The sequence below is a fragment of the Gossypium raimondii genome, chromosome 8 (genome assembly GCF_025698545.1).
Source record: "Gossypium raimondii isolate GPD5lz chromosome 8, ASM2569854v1, whole genome shotgun sequence".
Lineage (NCBI taxonomy): Eukaryota > Viridiplantae > Streptophyta > Magnoliopsida > Malvales > Malvaceae > Gossypium > Gossypium raimondii.
Genome location: NC_068572.1, coordinates 13,676,780 through 13,697,289, shown reverse-complemented (window position 1 = coordinate 13,697,289; position 20,510 = coordinate 13,676,780). Strand labels below are relative to the sequence as shown.

At 30.8% G+C, this 20,510-nt stretch overlaps 2 protein-coding genes and 1 long non-coding RNA gene across 12 annotated transcripts; 1 reads left to right on the top strand and 2 right to left on the bottom strand.

The window, feature by feature from the left end:
• Positions 1–908: 908 nt before the first annotated feature.
• On the bottom strand, positions 909–3,371 carry LOC105790864 (uncharacterized). Of its 5 annotated transcripts, XR_008198741.1 has the most exons (5): positions 3,061–3,371; positions 2,762–2,928; positions 2,526–2,649; positions 1,412–2,381; positions 909–1,237 (listed from the first exon to the last, which is right to left on the bottom strand). It is a non-coding gene; the product is annotated as an uncharacterized LOC105790864 (long non-coding RNA). The 5 variants fall into 5 exon arrangements; XR_008198742.1 differs by having other exon boundaries at positions 909–2,395; positions 2,508–2,649; positions 3,061–3,368; XR_008198740.1 differs by having other exon boundaries at positions 909–2,381; positions 2,508–2,649; positions 3,061–3,368.
• Positions 3,372–4,877: 1,506 nt separating this feature from the next.
• On the bottom strand, positions 4,878–5,603 carry LOC128042998 (uncharacterized). Its single transcript, XM_052634789.1, has 3 exons — positions 5,334–5,603; positions 5,035–5,260; positions 4,878–4,930 (listed from the first exon to the last, which is right to left on the bottom strand). The coding sequence occupies exons 1-3, from the start codon at positions 5,601–5,603 to the stop codon at positions 4,878–4,880; spliced, it is 549 nt and encodes a 182-aa protein (XP_052490749.1).
• A 10,370-nt stretch (positions 5,604–15,973) lies between these two features.
• On the top strand, positions 15,974–20,510 carry LOC105790862 (probable protein ABIL1). 6 transcript variants are annotated; one of them, XM_052635278.1, is made up of 10 exons: positions 15,974–16,385; positions 16,481–16,564; positions 17,173–17,202; positions 17,411–17,519; positions 18,482–18,561; positions 18,891–18,972; positions 19,110–19,202; positions 19,438–19,492; positions 19,728–19,848; positions 20,290–20,510. In XM_052635278.1, the coding sequence occupies exons 4-9, from the start codon at positions 17,417–17,419 to the stop codon at positions 19,738–19,740; spliced, it is 426 nt and encodes a 141-aa protein (XP_052491238.1). In that variant the 5' UTR covers positions 15,974–16,385; positions 16,481–16,564; positions 17,173–17,202; positions 17,411–17,416; the 3' UTR covers positions 19,741–19,848; positions 20,290–20,510. The 6 variants fall into 6 exon arrangements, with proteins under 6 accessions (XP_052491238.1, XP_052491237.1, XP_052491236.1 ...); XM_052635276.1 differs by having other exon boundaries at positions 15,975–16,385; positions 16,888–17,202; XM_052635274.1 differs by having other exon boundaries at positions 15,975–16,385; positions 16,857–17,202.

The window sequence follows — 20,510 nt, the reverse complement described above, 5'->3', positions numbered from 1 at the left end:
ACTAAAACAATGGAACAAATGTCGTTCGAATCGCATATTTAATTTGATTTTGAAATATCAAAATTTGGGTTAAAATTGTCAAACGCAGGCAATTTCCACAAAAATCAGTTTGTAGTTTCTTTGCACAGGTTCATTAATCATAGGGACATTAATGAGTTCTTTGTTAATAAGGGCACGTTTGGTTCGCTATAATGGAATAAAATTGTAATGGAATAGAGCTGTAATCAGTAATTCAATTGTTTGGTTGAATGGAATGGAATAAAATTGTAATGGTATTTTTGTGTTTGATTGAATGGAATGATGTTGTAATAGTATAATAAAATAATTAAAATGACCGAGTACCCTTAATGATTTTTTAAGTACATAATTATTGCTATTAAATTTTACTAAGATTATTATTAAAATAATAAATAATTTAATCATGTTTTAATATAATTATTACTAAATATAATTAAATAAAAATAAAAAATATATAATTTAATAACATTCTTAATATATTTTTATTAAAATATGAATTAATAAAAATCATAACATAATCTCATGGGATCATAGTTGCCAAAATTACAAATATTGATCCAAAAGCAATAATTATTCCCATTTTTATATATATGAAAAATATCAAACATTTATACACCAAACAAACTCATGTTTTAACTTCTCTATGAGACTACCCTAGCCAACCAAAAATTTGTAGACCAAATCAAAAGCCATGCAAAATGGATTCCACCATAAAGTGTTGGAGACATGGGAGATATAAATTCCATTGGTAGCCAACCAAGTCATCACCAAAGTTAGATCAACCAATGTATAAATGAACACTAACAAAGTATAATAAACGGTAGTATAATTTATGCAGGCACATAAGGAGTAGGAGCATATGGGAGAATTGCTTTTTAAAGTCTCAGCAGTGGATAAATATTTAAATTATTGAACAAAAATGGATTAATTTACACAAACATCCATGGAAAGTAGTGAAAAAATTAGGTAAGTAGGAATTTTTCCACATGTTCCCCGGTTCTGTCGTGTTCGAATTTTCTTAGAGCTGAAAATCATGTACAACACAAGACAATTTTTGTAGCGAGTATGCAGGGCATAATATGTGCCTAAAGATCTATTTTTCCGGCGGTTTCCTCATCCTCCGAGGCAGCATATTCATCTTCACTTAGTTTTTTGTCACTTGACTTCACTTCTTCTGCTCCTACAACATCTTCAGGCTTGACATATTTCTCATAGTATTCTGGTACACGAAAAGAGTCATAACTTATAAGTATTCTAGGAATAAGAAAAAAAAGGCATCCTTAAAATGCCATTGCAAAAAGAAGACATGAAATGTATACTGCAGATCAATTAGAACCAGATTTTGAAAGTGCATCTCCAATTATGCAGCCATTTGTTCATAACCAAAACAAACCTGCCCATTTCCATGTTCAAACCCCAACTTCAAACAATAATAGTCTCTTGATAGAAGATAACCAACTAAAGACGAAAACAAAAGGGAAAGAACACATGAGCATCAAGTGCACGTCGTGCTAATTGTTCACTAGTGAGCCTACATTCTTGAAGCTCTTGTCGTAGCTCTCCATGGCTTGCTTCAAGTTAAGATACTTTGTGCTTGAGAATCTGGAGGGGGAAAAAACTTTAAGCAAGCAGGTAAAGAAAGTCTGGAGATATGTTTGGATGTTCTTCGAATTCATCTGAAAACTTAATGTCTGGCCCTAAATATAGGACTGAAAGAACTATTCATATGTAAATGAAAGAAGTAAAAGAAAAATAAATACATAAATAACAAAAAGATTATGCTTTTACAGTACTTGTCAGATTGGTAGATGGAATTAGGGGTGTAAATGAGACATTGATACTCACAAGCTACTCGAGTTCAACTCGAAAAAACTCGAACTCGATTTAGTAATTATCGAACCCAGTTCAAGCTCAAGCAACTCAAACGACTTGCGAGTCTTACCAAGCTTTTTAGTTTTAATAAATATTTTAAATATTTTCATATTCTTAAATCATGCTATTGCCTTTACTACATGTTATTAACCCTAAGCTTACTTATCGAACCGAGCTCAAGCTCACACTCAAATACACAAGAGCATAATCAAGCTCGAGTTAGACCTTGAATACTAAAATTGATAAACTAGCTTAATCAAGCTCAAGCTAAGTATTGAGCTTTGAATTTTGAGTCAAGCTTGCTAGTATTCAGGCTCAGCTCAACTCAGCTACACCTGTATATGGAATATTAAGGGCTGATGAGCAAATAAGTACATTACCTTGAGAATGGCTCTCATTCCAACAAGATCACGAGTATAGAATTCACCTTTTTCCAAATGTGGTCTATCTTCTTCCTCTGCCAATAAAGTTGAACCTACAAGTTGCCTGGCCTAAAAAATAAGAACTTTAAGTGTTTAATTAGGAGAAAGTGAAAGCAAGCATATAAAAAATCAAAGGAGATATCTTAAGGAAAGAGGCAATCATTATTATGATGTAAACAAATGTAAAGAACAAACTTTGTCTAATCATCTCACTTGATCCACTGTTTCAATCCCACTGAAGCTGAGTATCCAACTCTTCTTTCCAGGATGTTCCCTTCCTTCAACAAGCTCTACTTCTTTAATTGTTTCTTTACTTAAAACTTGTTGCTTTAACCATCTTCTCCCAGCCAGAAAATGAATAAATTTTTCATAAGATAAAAAAATAACAATTTTTTAAAGACATTAAGCTAATGCAAAGAAGAAGAATAGGTTTCTAGAACATGTCCTACCTTGCAAAAGCGCAGTTCAGGAAAATCAGTGTTGGGTTTTATACAAATTTCTCCTTGTAGCCCATGAACACTAGATATGTACCCAATTTCAACAAAACTGCAGAGGTTCTTGCTAGCTTCAATCATTTCTTTAGTAGCTGAAGTAGCCATGTTGATGTCAATATACACTACAATTGAAAAGAAATGAAATATCAAAACCCCAACAAGTAAGAAACAAAAAAAAGAAGCAAAACCCATTATGAATAACCCACCAATTAAGCCAAAAACTGCTAAAAATTAAAAGTAAAGCAAAGAGTTACCAATGCTGTGCAAAGGAGAAAAGCCATGGCGCTGACCGTGGAGACGATTCAATAAGAAGCGGAGAGAAGAGAAAACAAAGAGAGAAGGAGAGAAACGAGTTCTGATGGGAGTTGTGAGTGGACAACATGTTTGAAGGTAGGCTGGTGGTTAGATATTGGATTCGAAGAACAAAGAAGTGAAGCATTATGCATCTAACAAAAGCTTTAGATGTGAGAAAGAAAGGGTAATCAGAGGAAATTTTTCACCCACCCATTCGTTGAATAGATATTCCCAATCCAGACCACCAAATTGTAAACGTCACTTTTGCCTTGAATAATCCCATTTGGAATAGGGTGGTAATAGCTCTTTACAACCAATCAAACAATGGATTAGTGATGGGCCCGCTGAATTCAGCTATAATGCAATAGTATTACAGCCAACCAAACATCACCTAAGAGTGCGTTTGGTTCGCTGCATTGGATTAGATGTGTATTGGATTAGAGGTGTAATAGCAAATCAGTTGTTTGGTTGAATGTAATGGAATAGAGGCGTAATAGTAATCTTGTATTTGGTTGAATGGAATAGAGGTGTAATAGCATAATGGAAAAAACTAAATTGACTAGAATACCCTTAGCATAAATTTGTTTGGGTAGATGATTATTGTTATTGTTATTTAAATTTTAATAAGATTATTATTATCAATAATAAATATTTTAATCATATTTAAACATAATTATTATTAAATATATTTTAATTAAAATATATAATTTAATAAAATTCTTAATAATTAGCGAAATTTATTTTGGTAAATTATTAAATATTGTTATTGTTAAATATTGTTATTGTTATTTAATATATAATAAATATTGTTAATAATTAATATATAAGTATTGTTATTAGCGTAAATTTATATTAAATATTGTTATTGTTATTTAAATTTTAATAAGATTATTAATATCAATAATAAATAATTTAATCATATTTAAACATTATTATTAAATATATTATAATTAAAATATATAATTTAATAAAATTCTTAATAATTAATATTCTTATATGAATTTACTCAAATCATAATATATGATCTTGTAAAATATAAACTAACATAATTATTATTAAATATATTATAATTAAAATATATAATTTAATAAAATTCTTAATAATTAATATTCTTATATGAATTTACTCAAATCATAATATATGATACTATAAATGAAAATTTGAAATAATTAATATTAAAAATAATTTAATTAAAATATATGATTACATAAAATTTAAAATAATTATAACTAATAAATTATATTTTATGAATTTGTATAAATTAAAATAATAATTAATATTAAATTTCATAAAATTCTTGATAATAAATTTTCTTATATGAATTTATACAATTTAAAATAATTAATATTAAATATAATTTCATAAAATTCTTGCTAATAAAATGTTCTTATATCAATTTACTAAAATCAATATATAACTTGAGAATTATATTCTGCATAAACATAATTAACTTATATTAAGAAAGGGTTGGATGAAAATGAAATTGTACATCATAATCCATATGTTATATAGTTTTACAACATCAAAAAGTTTGAACATTGATATTTAATGGTGAGAAAGAAATCTTCTGACCCATTCCAATCGGGCAACAGAAGGTAAACTAAAGAAAACGATCATTTGAGTTGGATGATCGGGAATTTTACTCAAAGCATCATACTGCTGATCGTCGGTTAAACCTTTAATTGACCATAAGGCTGAATATAAATTTGAAGCTTTCTCTTCCATCTTTTGATGTTCTTCTGACCTCTGCTGAACTACCACCTCGGAGGTAATACACCTACTGATTTGATCGCCAAGGGCTTGGATTTTTTTCCCCAACAAAGTGGCAGCCTCATCAAATGAAGAATACACATTATCACGAGCATCAGATTTCTTCTTTCTCTTGTTTGAAGATGAGGAACCCCCTTGGTCTCTATATCCTCGCAGATCTGTACCAGAAACATCCATGTCATCTAAAGAGACGTCGGCTTCGCAGTCATAGAATGTGTTTCTCTCTTCATTCATATATGTAGTACGTTCATCCTCAGCATGTATTTCTTCAAGAACATCAGCAGCTGTTTGAGTGTCTTTCCCAGTCGCCCGATCTCTTGCGTATATGGCAGTAAGCTGGTTGTAGTAAGGGAAAGAACGATGTCTAAACTGAGAGGCTTCTTTGTGACTCTAAAAAATTGAGGAAATCATATTAGTTATAAGTTTTGTAAAAAAACAAATAAATACTTGAAATACATTTTACCTTTACATAGGATTCCCAAACTGCATCTTCAGCAACAACGAGCTGCCTATGCTCGTCCCAACCAAAACCGCTGTTGTTTTGGCCATTAAGCATGTCGTAGACGACTGACCATTCCCTTTTTAGGCACCTAATCCGAGATTCAATATTTGGCTTCGCCTTCAACATTGCTCTTGGTAAAGCCTTTTCTAGCATCTTTTCTAGCTCGTTCAAACAACCGGCCTTGAACCCGGTATCAGCATTAAATGTTCCTACATTGTGCAAATCCACCATGCAAGAAACCAAGGCTACATCTTCTTCTGGAATCCATTTTCTTTTGCTTCCTCGAGAAGCTTGAGAAGAAGCATGTGATTGTGGAACACCTGACATAATTATCTTAAGAAAAAAAAACAAATTAACATTATTTACTGTTTTTAATATCATGAATCAAAAGGTGAACAGTTTATAATATTATATCGTTGGTTCAATATCATGAATCAAAAGCTCAATACTAAATTATTTAAAATAACACATGCTGAATGAAAAGATAATTGAATTATAATTCAACAAAGTTTAGTAGAATACAGAATTATAACACAAAGTTTAGTACAAATTTTCATAAACTAGATACATAAAATAACATCAACAAATTAATTGTAACTCAATTTGTCCCTAAACCTAACTAATTTCTAGATGCTTGCCATTCATCGAACATTTGGTTGGCTAGATCCATCCTCCAAGTAGCCCAAGCATCCGATGGATGAATATTTGTGATATTCGATTCATCGTCATCCACCACATTAGTAGGTAATCCTTCTCTCACCTCCGCTTCAATGGGATCAATACTCATATGGGTTCGAATAAAATTATGGAGCAAACAACATGCAATAATAATTCTATTGTGCACCCTTACAGGATAAAACGATGGACTCCTAAGTATTCCCCATCTAAGTTTTAATAAGCCAAAGCATCTTTCAATGACATTACGTGCTGAGGCATGTTTCATATTAAAAACTCTTTCGGAGAACTTGGTCGATAACCCCGACGCCACTCGTTCAAATGATATTCTTTGTCCTCTAAATGGTGCAAGAAATCCTCACAATTTGTGTATCCAAGATCAACTAGATAATAACAACCTATAAAATAAATTTTTAATAAATGATTAATTCAAGACACAAAGTTTGATCTTAATGAATAATTCAAATTCCTCTAACTATACACTTTACCATGAGGAACTTTTAGTCCATGTGTTCTACTAATGGCATCTCGAGCACCCGTCCATCTAAGAATGAACCTTCCCAACTAGGAAGAACATAAACAAATTGCATCTCAGGTGTACAAACACCTAGCATATTTGTTGCTATGTCACCTTTTCGGGTTCGATATCTAGGTTTATCAACCGTTGGCACCCTAATCTTGATGTGGGTTCCATCAAGAGCACCTAAGCAATTCTATATCACATGATATAAAACCTTGAGTTAGAATACTAAGTTAAATCTAAGTCAACTAAATGTTGTACAAGCTATATATAAAACTCGGTCTAATACCTTAAACCATTTCCACCTTGTGTCGGAAGAATCTACGTAATTGGCTCCGCTTTTAAATAAGACATCTTGTAAGCGTATGACAAGATTTAAAACACTATGAAATGCTCGCTAACAGCTTTCCGGACCTTCTAAAGTGATGCTTGATAACTCGATTTTTCGGTGATGGGAGATGATATGTAAAAACATTGCTACTTGCTCATCAACAAGCATGAACCTTGACGACTTCAATCCCCTATCGATTCTAACATCTCACATAGTTTAAAAAGGCGCTTCTATTCATCCTAACTTGTTCAATACAAGTCTCGTCACTAGCATATACAAGCCTCTTCACATAATCCCGTTTTGCATAAAAATCTAAGGTATAGGACCTAATCCTTGGTCTATAAGTCTGTAGGCTAAGGCTGGCACCCATTCTAAATAAGAACCAAATCGCAATTCTACAGATTTCCAACCATATTGTCAATGCAAGACCAATTCTTTTACGCCTTACACTTTGTGCAATTAAAGGCAAACGAGCCATTACTGCAACATATTAAAATTAGAACACACTATCAATGAATTGAAGTTGCAATTACACATTATCAAATAAAAATAAACAATACAAATTTAGAACACACGAAGCAAGCCAATTTTCTACTAAATGATATCGTTGCAACAAAGTTACAGATTTTGGTATGGTAATTAAGGTATCAAAACTTGTTTATTTTGTAAAGCAACAAATTTTTATACTAAAGTTTCCTTATTTTAATTATTAAAATGGGTTCAATAAAATATTAAAGTCCTTATTTTAATTATTGATGTAATTATTTAAAATCAAATGAATCAACTAAAATTTACTAATAATCGAGTGCTTATTTATATAATTTAGCAAAAATATTATAGAATACAACTTATTTTAAAATATATATTTTATCAAGGAATGTTTAATTTTTTTCGAATTTGATTTTCCGAGTTACAAGATCCCATTAGCTATAAATAATGTATCATTTTATCGATTATATTAGAATTTTAACTTCCACTCTCGAATAACTTTGATTATTATTATTTATGATTAATAAAATATAAACTTATATATTAAAGATAATGTGACATTAGGAAAACCAAAGAGAATTTTGTTGATTTTCATTCACGGCATTCAATATTCATAGTTGAATTATATCAATCACATCTTATTTATATAGAATTAAATGCGGATTGTGATCCCATTTAATTTCAAATTTATAATATTCTTTCGATTATTTGAAAATCTTAACCAAAATATCCGACATTAACGTTCTAATAAATTACAACTTTACTAGTATATGTTAATGGACTTCAAATATTTTATTTTCATATGGAAATATAGGTCTTCTTTTGCACTTTTTAAAACTGCTCAAAGAAATTTAAAAAACAACCAATTTACTCATACTTCATATTAGAAAGGACCTTTATAATACTTTTAGTAAAACTTCAACATTCTCAAGATAAATAAAAATATACTTGAGTTGAATTCAAATAGTTATAAGTTTAAATCGAAATAAACTCCTATATGTTCGACACAAGCGGTTTATAATCGGTTTATAAATTTTAGCAATCAAATTGACCGATTTTAATTGGTGTAAATGAAAACATATCATCAATCACATGTTTTGATTTAATCTCCATTTTTGCAAATCAGAAAAATCCAATTTTTTTTAAGATGATAATAATTATTATTATCTTAATTCACTTAACTCAATTTACTATCAATTATTATTAATAGTGAATTATCAACCAAACGGTTTTATCACGTGTATCTCATGTATCTTAGAAAACAAACAATGAACATGTCCTGCAAGTAACTCGTTTTCGTCACTAGCATATCCATTTCCATTTTCAACTGAGAAAGAAATCAAGAACACATTGTGCAAATTGTTTTCATATTCTACTGACTAACATAAACAAATCAACACAATTTCCAGCAGACAATCAAAACAATTTCCAGCAGCCAATCATACCAATTTCCAGCAGACAATCAAAACAATTTCAGAACAAATCAAGACCAATATCAAAACAAATGCAACAATTTCCAGTTTCATCTTCTAGTCACTAACAAATCAATATAAATCAATAACATTGTCCAGCAGACTATCAAAACAATTTCCAGAACAAACCAACCAAAATCGCAATCGCCTATAAATTCTTCAAATATGAAGCAAGCAATTTCATATTTCCAGTCAAACAGGCTGAATTTGAATAGAAAACCATGGTCACACACATTATTTGGGGTCCACTATCATCTCTTGTTATGGCAAGAGACAACCTATTGTGCCACGATCAAGCACAAAGGCCGAATACAGGGCAATAGCAACGGAAGCACGCAATGTACATATGGTAAGTATAGTATAATTGAAATGTCTAAAGCAGCATGTTACTATGCAGTTAAGTTGTATTGCAACAACCAATTGGTAATACAACTAGACCCTAATCTAGCTTTTGATGCATTGATGCACGAATGTAGAATGTAAACATGCACTATCACTATACTCATGAGAAAATACTTAACGATGAAATTAAGATAAAACACATTTGATATAAAAATCAAGTCGCCATTTTATTTATCACTCAAATCAATGGATACAAACTTGAAGAATTTCGTAAGCAACTTAAAATGACCTCAAAATACAATTGTAGTACAAGAGCAAAGGGATTGAAGGGGAGTGTTGCCATCATCACTGACTCTCTATCTCTCTCTACATGCAAATTTTATCATCACATAGTCTATTCATCCAGCATGAAAATCATGATTCAATAAATTATATGCTTTCTTATCGTTTCTTATAGATTAAAGGTAGTATAGAATAATAATGCTTTATAATGTTTCTTTCATACAGCACTGTCAAGATCATCCTTAATCAAGATTTAATCAAACAATAGCAAAAATCGATGAAATTATTCCCACCACTGTATCTTCCTGTGCTAAATGATGAAGAACATAATAAACGGAATCAATGACAACAGAGACCGAGATAACAAATAAAGTTTCAATCGTATACATGCACAACAGATGAAGATAAACATCTCTATTACTTCAATGACATACGATGACTCAAAGGGAAATAAACAGAAATTTGAAATAAACAGCAATAGAAACATGCAATCCGGAAACTAACTCAGTCTTGACTTGATCGGGCAGAGATATATGAAGAACAACCTGTAATCGAAAAAGGGGAAACCGATTAGGTTAACAGTGCAATAATCGATGAAGAAGTCACTGCACTAACAAGGCAGTGATTCGAATCTGCTAACATGCAGAAAAAAGCTAAAGACACTACAAGACAACCATTGATACTAAGAACATGTTTGCTTGATCTTCTTTATTACCCTTTCAGAACTTCTTTATTTCATTGGATCAACAGTTTGCTTGATAGTATTTCACCAGAGAATGAGCGCTGAGTTATGGGAATGTTTCCCACTATTTTGACTTCTTTTTTCACATTTACTTATTGCTACTGTTTTATACTTTACCTCGTTGTTTTGCATCAAACCATGAAATTAAAAAATGGGATGGGTGATTAACTGGTTGGTCCAATCGGTTGCTCATTTAGTTTGGTGATCATGTAAGAACCGGATTTTAAATTAACCTATTAAAATCAAATTGAATCAAGAAAAGTATATTTTATATATTCTTCCAATTTTTTATTGAAGAAGATAACCCATCGTTATATTTCAACTCATACTTCATAAGAGTTCAAAAGATCACACCAATTTTATATGACTTTTCACTACCACTCTCATTCGATTATACATATTTGCACCAATATCAACTTATAAAATTAAATTAAATAGTTGGGACCCTAACTTCCATGCAAGAAAACATTCATAAAACTAAGGCATAGATTCCTTTGTTACACTAATTACAGAGAGAAAAGAGAGTTAGAAAAGAAAAGAAAAGAAAAAGAGAGTTGAAGCGTATTATGTTGATTCTATTCCTTTACCTTTCAGCCAGTAAACTGAGACCCACCAACCGAGAGCAGCAAGAGTGACAGAGAGAACAAAAAAAAAAGGTCGACTGGTTGAGAAGGGAATCGAAAGAGTGGCAGAGAGAAAAAGAAAAGAAAAGAAAAGGAGGGAGCAAATCGACAGAAAAGAGGCGTAATGGAGTGGGAGCAAATCGGAAGAAAAGAAAAGCAAAGAAACAAGGAAGGAAATCGGATGAAGGAACAGAAGAGAAACAAAGGGGATCGGGTGAGGGTAAATCAGGGAGGTGATGCTGAATCGGTAGCCAATCTGGGCAAAAGGGGGGAATAGAAATCGGTGGTTTTCACCGATTAGGAAGGTAACGGATTAGGTGCGTTTTACTAATACACCAAACCAAACGACGTAATACACCCGGATTAGGTGGGGCCCACCGATTAGGGGTGTATTGGCTTTGCCAATACACCAAACCAAACAAGACGTAAGTGTTATAATAAGAATATATTATGTTTGAATGCAAATTTGATGCATCTAAATTATTTGTATGTACGGTGTTTGCTAATACATAATTATAGCCCAAAAGGTCAAAAGTTTAATAAATTTTATAAATACAACTGATCGCCTCTTTTCGCTCTCATGAACGAAGAGAGATATGGAATCAACACTGGGATTAAAACAAATATAAATATTGCGGCTTTAATGCAAGCGTGACAAGCCAATTGTAATATTTTTAGTGTTTTAATGGAACACTGGAGTATTTCAAGGATCGAATCCAAGAGAATCGTGGACTAAATAATTTCTAAATAATGTGCATGCAAAATAAAGAATCTAACCAACTAATTGCAAAAAATTATATTACGACCAACCATAAAATCAAGCGGAATTAAGCTAATCTATGATCTAGCTAACATGGACTAAATTATAAAATGTGCAAAGTTATGGAATTAAGAATTAAATAACAAGTAGTGGCTGATTGATCTCGATGTAGTTCACTAATCTTTGAATTAAGGATCCAAATCGCTTAAACTCTCAAAATGACTCCATATTACCTCTCGGTCTCAACTTTACCAAGTTAAACAAATTAATCCGAATTATCTCTATATCTCACTGGTTAACCTAGGACTAATGAATTGGTGCCCAACACTCTCGGTCTCACTTGCCTAGATATTCCCTTAAGGTCGTTAATCCTAAGTTTTTTAGGTTCATTCAAATTAGTCCAATTTATTACGATTTGGTCCATCATCCAAAAATCAGCTCACACATCTCCATCAACCAATTCACTTTAAAAGTTTAGTTACTCTTGCTGAAAATAAAGCTAATAAACATGAAAATGAAAAGCAAGGAAGTCATTAAAGAAAAGCTCAAGAAAAAGTTAAAAATTGAGATTTTTATGCAAGAAAACTTGAAGAACATGTAAAGAGAAGCATTCAACAAGAAAATCTAAAACAAGAAACATAAAAGGAACCAACTTTAACAGATCTAAAATAGATGAAACTGAAATATATTAAACTAAAACTAAAAATATCTTACAACCAATGTATAAGGACTGAAAGTGAAAATAACCTTAAGATACAAGAATAACTAACTTAACTAAGTTTTTAAAAATCAAAATGATGTTTTCGCTATAGTTCAGGGACCAAATTAGTATTTAATGATTTAAACTAACGTTCCACATAATCATTTAAAAGATAAATTTTAAAGAGGGGCTAATTTGCATGTTTTGAAATGTATAAGGGCTAATTTACTCATTTTTCAGTAAAGAGATTAAAATGTAATCCGCCTCTAAATATAGGGCTTCCCTTATACTTTTGCAGTTGGAATTATAATACATTTACCAAATGTGGCATTAATGTAAAGGTTTTCAATTATTTTTATTTTATTTATTTCTTTTAATATCATTATTTAAATATTTAACATTTAAAACTTTAAAAAAAATACATTTATAAAAAAATTAACTATATTCCATACTTAATTATAAATAATATATATTTAAATTTTATAATTCAAATTTAATGATTACACACTACACCAAAACAGGCTTTTAGCGGCATTTTTAGCGTCGTTTGGACAAAAAACGCCACTAAAAATCAAGAATTAGCGGCGCTTTTACAAAAACGCCGCTAAAGGTAGAGCATTAACGGCGCTTTTTGGAAAACGCCGCTTTTTCAAAAAGCGCCGCAAAAAGCCTAAGCCCAACACACCGTTTTTTGAGTTTTTGGGGCCTTTAGCGGCGTTTTTGAAGAAGTGCTGCTAATGCTCTGGCCTTTAGCGGCGTTTTTGAATAAGCGCCGCTAATGCTCTAGCCTTTAGCGGCGTTTTTTAAGAAGCGCCGCTAATGCTCTGGCCTTTAGCGGCGTTTTTGAAAAAGCGCCGCTAATGCTCTGTGCTTTAGCGGCGTTTTTGAGGAAGCGCCGCTAATGCTCGGGTCTTTAGCGGCGTTTTTGAAAAAGCGCCGCTAATAATAAAAAATCTAAAACCATTTCAATTATCTCATTCTTTGATATATTCTCAAGTAATGATTCAATTATATTTTTTTATTATAAGTTGGAAAAATTGATATTTCGTTGTATTTATTATATATTGGTCAAATTTACATTTAAATGATAACAAATAATATTGTTTAATACAAAATGTTTTTATTAAAGAGAAGTCCTAACTCCTAACTATTTATTATTATTTTTCAATCACAGTTTATTTAAACTACTTTACTAGAAAAATATATTAAATTATGAGTAAAATAAAATATCATAAAACTTAAATTGTTGTGTTGTAAAGAATAAAAATAGAATAATTTTTTTAAGAATAATAAATTTTGATATTTCGATTAAATAAATCAAATAAAGTAATATAAAACACCAAATATGGTGATAAATAATATTATATATTGATAATTTTATTACCAAAAATAATTTTATATTTAGTTAATCAAACATGAACACAACAATGACCTAATAGTACCTACTCAAGAGTAAGAACTGAAAATGAATGAAAAGGGACAAATGAGGTTGTTACTTGGTCTAATACCCACTAGAAATTAATACTAGCTAGGTTTTTTAGGCTGAGAAAGGGTTATATAGGACAATATTATAAATATTGAAATTCGAATAAAATTTATTAAATATTGAATTTTAGAAAATAATTAAGTGAAGTTGGGATTCAATTTAGCTAGTAGAGTCGGTGGGGTTAGTTGGACGATTTGCTCCCGAAAAGAAAAAGCTGCTTGTTTTTTCTTGATAACAAAAAGTGTTAGCTAGGTCTCGAGTCTAGAGCCGAATGTTGCTTCAAAGTGTATAGTGGTAGTGGTGGATGTGTAGGTCTAATTTATCTGAATAGCCCAATTGCAAAAGAAAGCAAATATCTTATATTTGCAATCATTAATCGAACTACGTTGGGTACTTCGTTAGGGTGGGTGAGTGGTGAGTGGTGAGTGGCGAATGCAAAATGGAGAAATTAAATACTATTATTTAAAATAATTTTAAAATTTTTTGGGTACATAATTGATTGATTTTTAATTTATATATTAAATAATTTCAAATATAATTGTAAAAGATACGATAGTATTAATTTTAAAATATTTAATTTAATTATCATTATAGTTTAGGGTTTAATATATATGGTTTAGAGTATATATATGGTTAATTTAGGATTTAGGGTCAGTTTAAAAGTTACAATTTTAAGGTTTATAGATTATGAAATTAGGGATTATGGATTAGGGATTCTGATTTAAGGGTTGTGATTTAAGGTTTATGGGTTAGGGGCTAGGGGCTAAGGGTTAGGGGTTAGAGGTTAAGATCAGTTATGGATTTAGGGTTTATGGATTTAGGGGTTAGAGGTTAGGTTTAGATTAATTAGTGTGTTTTAATTTATATATTAAATAATGTTTAGGGGTTAGGGATTACGGATTCATGATTGGGTTAGGGTTTAGAATTTAGATTAATTAGTGTTTTTTAATTTATATATTAAATAAGGTTTAGGGGTTATTGGGGTTAAGAGTTAGTGATTTAAGGTTTAGAGATTCGGGGTCAGGTTAGGGTTTAAGGTTTAGATTAATTAGTATTTTTTTAATTTATATACTAAATAAGTTCTTATATAATTGTAAAAGAGATAATAATAAATTGTAAAGATTATTAATTTAAAATTGATATGCAATATACAATAATTGAATATAAAAAATTATAAAAAATACGAGCTTTGGCGGCGTTTATAGCAAAAGCGCCGCTAATATGTATTAGAATTTTTCAAAATGGTGTCGTTTCATTACAAGAATTTAATTTATTAGTGGTGTTTCTTCTGTAAACGCCGGAAAAGGTAACATTAGCAGTGTTTATGACTAAAAATATTTAATCTAAACAATTTGATATATTTAAATATTAGATTTTAAAAATTAATAAAAAATATAACAAATTGATACGGATAGGTAACTATCTATTTTGGATATATAGGACCAAATAATAAAAATAAAAATAAAATACAAAACTAAAATCATTCCACATCGAACATGTAGCAAAATAATTATATTTTAGTTAGGAAGAAATATCTCTAATAAAATGGAGATTAGATCGAAATGAATAATATAAAATCATTATTAATATCTCAATCTTTAATAGAAATTTGATATGTGAGAGATTAATTGCTTACATTGGATAATTCTAACTTAATAATTAATTACAGCCATTTAATCATTTTTTCTTATTAAAATATACGATATTTATTTTGAGAGTACTTAATTTTTTTATAAAAATTCAATTTGTAAAAAATAATAATAAATGAAATAAAAAATTCAATTTAACTAATAATTTTTAGCAGACAAAAAAAGATTTTTAGTATAGCAAAACAATGTTGTTTTATTCCAAATGAAATAATTTTTTGAATAGAGGCGTTTTTATAAAAAACGCCACAAAAAATAATTTTACTTCAAAAAAATAGCGCCCTTTTAGCATAGCAAAACAATGTCGTTTCATTCCAAATAAAATATTTTTTTGCATAAAAACGCCGCAAAAGTTAAGCAATAGCGGCATTTTTTTAAAAAACACCACAAAAATAATTTTATTTTAAAAAATAGCACTATTTTATATAGTAAAACGGTCTCGTTTTAGATAAACAATAGCAGCGTTTTCATAAAAAAATATAACAAAAAAATTTTCTTTTAAAAAACTAGCGCCATTTTATAAAATTCCCTCCCCCTCCCCCCGAAATCCCCAACTTTCCCCCCTAAAATCCCTTATTTCCCACATCCAATAAAGAAACCCAGAAGCTTATTCAACTCTAGGGAAAATCAAAATCAAAGAACCCAGAACCAGAAAACCAAGGAAACAATGAGAAAAAGAGAAAAAAGGGATTGGAAATTGAAAGGTCCCGAGTGGAAGGGTTGTCAATAGGAGGGCATGAAACTTGCATTATTTTTCCCACTCTTAACCTAGCATTTGATATCGGTCGATGCCCACAACGTGCCCTTTCTCAAGATTTTCTTTTTGTTTACTCAATCCAACTCCGTTGATTCCTTTACCTTCTTTCAATCTTAATCTAAATTTTCTTTAATTTAGGGAAAACAATTATTTTTTATGGCCAATCATCAGTTCCGCTTATTTTGCAGGTAATATTCCAATCTTATTCTTTCTGGAAAAAGAAAAAAAGTCAACTTTTTTTTCCATGTTGCTTTTTAATTTGAGTTTGGTTTTATGGTTAAAGTGAAAAGGAAAGGAAGATTTAGTTTTCACGGAAAAAAGTGTGGATTCGGTGCAGTTCAGTAGACTGTGATCGGATCCACCGCAGGTAATGGCTTTCTTAATTGTTTTTTTTTCAAAATTAATTCTTGCTTGGTTGCCGAGAAAACTATAGAAATGAATTTCGAAATGAGGCCGTTTCTGGTTTTGATAAAATAACGAATTCAATTTTCAGAATGTGTTATTTGCAAACTTTTATCAAATTGAAAGAAGATTTTAGAATAACTTGAACTCAATTAGCTTAATTGTTGAATTGGAAGGAACTTTACTATCTTGAATTCGTGTTGATGATTTTACTTCATTTCTTAAATAGTTTCTTTTTTTTTTATCTTTGCATAAAGGTTCATGTTCTGTTGTCATTGGAATCAATAGGAGTTCAATTTGTAATGCAATCTGTTGACGAGAGTAAGGAAAAGAAGACGAATTTGAAACGATCAAGATCACTATCCCTGCACGATATGCCCGTGACTGACAGCCCTGCTACGCAAACCCTTGACCATTACGCAAACCCTTTTATAAAAATTTTTGAATGAATAATATCAAATGCAATAGGCTCTAACTGTTTGATTTTTACCTGGTTTCAATATACTGTGTGTGTGGCAAATTAGATTTTTACCCCCTTGTCTTGAATATGACATTATTTTTAATGAATTGCAGACTCATGGACTTGCTGAATATATAGCTCAGGTGAGAATTTCTTTCAATTTCCTTACTTTTGTTCACATATTTATATAAATTACTTTTGAGAGCAAATAGAAGTTACAGTTCTTTGCGAGGTGTACATCCAATGCCATAAATCTACAATGATGCCAAACTTCATTTTTCCCCCATTTAATTGCTGTATTGTGCATATAGATTTCTCTCCTTCATATTTGGGGAATTTGATTGCTTGCAGGAAGAGATGGATAGAAAAACTGGGTATTGGTGGTCACTTGATGGCAAATTCATTGCATTTACAGAGGTTGATTATTCTGAGATACCTCTTTTTAGAATTATGCACCAAGGTAAATTGGAGATTTTAGAACTTTAATTGAATTATTGAAAGTGGCTTAATTTTTAATTTTGCAAGTTTTTGTTGATCAGCAATTTATTTATTTTCTGTGTGTAGTATTTTTCTATATTTTTTTTATCTTTCATCATGCTATCCCTTGCACCGCAGTTAACAAAAATTTGTGATTTGCCTTATCTTTTTCGATCTCATTTTGTGTCTTTCATAACTGGAATTGTTATAATACTTCTTATCTTGTGTGGAAGACTGCAAAGGTCTCAGTCTCTTTAATTCGTTATCTTATTTGATCAGGTGCTCTCACTTTGCCGATCCAATTTCTTTCGATCAGATGTTTACATTTTTTTTTCAATGTGCTATTTTCTTCATGTTGATTCCTACAATACTTGTATATTAGGCTCTCGCCCTTTATTTTTTATTTATTACTTTTGAATACATTCGTCGACCACGTATATTTAATAGAACCACTTATCGATTGACTCATACATATGAAGGGTGACTAAAGTTGTTTTGAAAAGAAATGAACATGAAAATAATTGCAGGGATCCTAAACCGATAAGCTTTGGTATGAAGAATATCGATATACTGTCTTTGTTTGGTATGAAGGAAGTTTTAATTAGTTGGCCATTATTAAGGTCAGAACTAGAGTCATTGTTTAGCTGCACTTCGATTTTTGTTAAGTTGAGCTCAAATTTTATTAGTTTTTTTGGCTCATTGAGCTTATATTTTCTTTTTATACATGCAAAATGGAACTGGATTTAATTGCAGTTAAAAAATGCGCAAGTTCTGTGCATGTGCCGCTGATCTTTTTGTTTATTTTGTGGCACTAATTCATAGATTAGAAATCATGTCTTCTCGGTAAGGGAATGTTGGTTTAGTACTAATCTTCTCTTCTTTTGTTTGTCTTGTATCTATTTATTATTTTTTTCTTTTTTGCTTTTGTATCATTTTACGTGACAGTGGCTGTCCTAAGGCATACCACCCAGCCTGTATCAAAAGGGATGAGGCATTCTTTAAATCCAAGGCAAAATGGAACTGCGGTATGTTTGGATTAATTATTTATCACTTTTAGTTCAATTTAATTAATATAAGTGCTGGGGAGAGTTGAAGCATGAATTCTACTGTCTAATATATCGTAAAATATGAAGGTGTAATGTGTCTCTGCCCTTTTCTGACCTTATTTTGTTGCAAGATAATTCATAGTTAACAATTCAAAAGATAAGTAATGCACATCCAATATTATTATAGCATTTTTATTTTTTGATATTATATATTCTAACTTATCCAAAATATAAAAATAATATTTACTATAATATATTTATTTATCTTATTATTTTTTTAAGACCTATACTCGTGTTTTCATTTTAAGACATACACGGATAAAGAAGGTATCAGGCAGCAGCAGTTGTTGGTATTTATCCCAAGACATCACAAGCACTACATTTTACCGAGTAAGAATAGTTGATAGAGGCCTTCTTTTTTTCCTGGAAGCTAATTAGTGGGTTGAAGTTTTGTATGTTTTCTCATTTCCATTTCCTTTTTGTCCTGTTTCTTTGCCTCTCTTCTATTGCAATTTTTTCTAAGCCAGATTCTGTCAGCAAGAAGGTACATTTTAGTCCACAGTTACAGACAGATCGTAGGCAAAATTATCTCCATGCTAAATCTTGTCTTCAGCCTTCAGGTATAGTGTTTCTTAGCAAGTAGGAACTCTTCTATGTTAGTTGTTTTCTGCATTGTTTTAAGGGGGCCAAAGCATAATTTTCCTTTATATTGATTTATAATTTGATCATATGTAAGGGGTTATAATTTGATCATATTATTGGTTTTATCAACTGTTGGGAGATTGTTCTCATAACACTAGCTACCGGTCCATTCATTGTTGCTGCTGGAGGCATATCTAATATATTTCTTCATAGGCTTGCTGAGAACATCCAAGATGCTTATGGTGAGGCAGCTAGCATTGCTGAACAGGTTTCTCTCTTCTCTCCTGGTTCCATTTCTTTCAACTAGACTTATTTTCTTAATGTTGTTAAGTGAATTTAAATTGGCTATTTTGCTTAATGTTCATACAATTCTAACCTTATTCTTACATCAATGGTGTATGTTTCAAACCAGGCATTATTTTATTTTCTAACCCTCATTTTTTAGCATACTTTTCTTAACATGGAAGAATAAGCTATGATTTCGACCTTGATGTTGATGGCAGTCGCATTATTTAACACCAAAACCCATATTTTATGGGTTTTTTAAAGAAGAAAAATGCTGAGAATAGATGGTCTCTGCAAAAAGATGGGCTACAATGACGCCAAGTTACTGATGCTTTACGGGTATTAGATTTATCCTTCTTCATCTGTTTCTTGTGTGTTCCTAGCTTTCACTGTAAAATGGGATAGCTAAATTATATGGTTTCTGCATACTCCAAAATTCTTGAAAAAAGGTTGACAACATTGGCAAGTAAAATTTTAGAGAAAGTTCTATGAAGTTTTTTATGGATTCTGTGGCGCAGACCCATATTTTTTATTTTGGCATATCATGTAATTGTTGTACAAGTAAAGTAAAAAGTAGACTGATGCAATTTAATATGAAGTTTTTAGAGAAAGTTCTATGAAGTTTTAATCTATGCTTGCTTTCCCATGGATTTCCATTCCAACTAGCTTCGATACGGATCTGCTGCTTTCAGTTTCATGCGATCTCCTCACTGTTAACTTGTAATTATCCTTTTTCCACCTTTTGATGAGTGATTTTGCTGCTGCTATTGTTGTTATTAGGCTCTGATAGCCAATGGTGTTGAAGCGGGGACTATCCAGTGTGGGCGTCCAAAGGAACAGAAGTTTTGGATCTCGTTTGCGTATCGTGATTCTTTTTTTCTTCTCAATTCTGATGCTCATTGCTTTGAGTTCATTACAAGATTTTCTTGATTAAATAAATGTATTATATCTTTTATTACCAAGATTTACTTGATTAAGAAAATGCATTGTATGTTTTATTA

Bases quoted from the DNA above. Each gene is read 5' to 3' on its own strand.
- LOC105790862 (XM_052635277.1), top strand. From the start codon at position 17,417: ATGGATAGAAAAACTGGGTATTGGTGGTCACTTGATGGCAAATTCATT. The intron at 18,562-18,890 runs GTATGTTTGGAT...TTTCATTTTAAG, and splicing joins CAAGGCAAAATGGAACTGCG to ACATACACGGATAAAGAAGG. The intron at 18,973-19,109 runs GTAAGAATAGTT...TTTCTAAGCCAG, and splicing joins CAAGCACTACATTTTACCGA to ATTCTGTCAGCAAGAAGGTA.
- LOC128042998 (XM_052634789.1), bottom strand. From the start codon at position 5,603: ATGGTGGATTTGCACAATGTAGGAACATTTAATGCTGATACCGGGTTC. The intron at 5,261-5,333 runs GTAAAATGTATT...TCAATTTTTTAG, and splicing joins TTTGGGAATCCTATGTAAAG to AGTCACAAAGAAGCCTCTCA. The intron at 4,931-5,034 runs GTACAGATCTGC...TCATTTGATGAG, and splicing joins AGATGACATGGATGTTTCTG to GCTGCCACTTTGTTGGGGAA.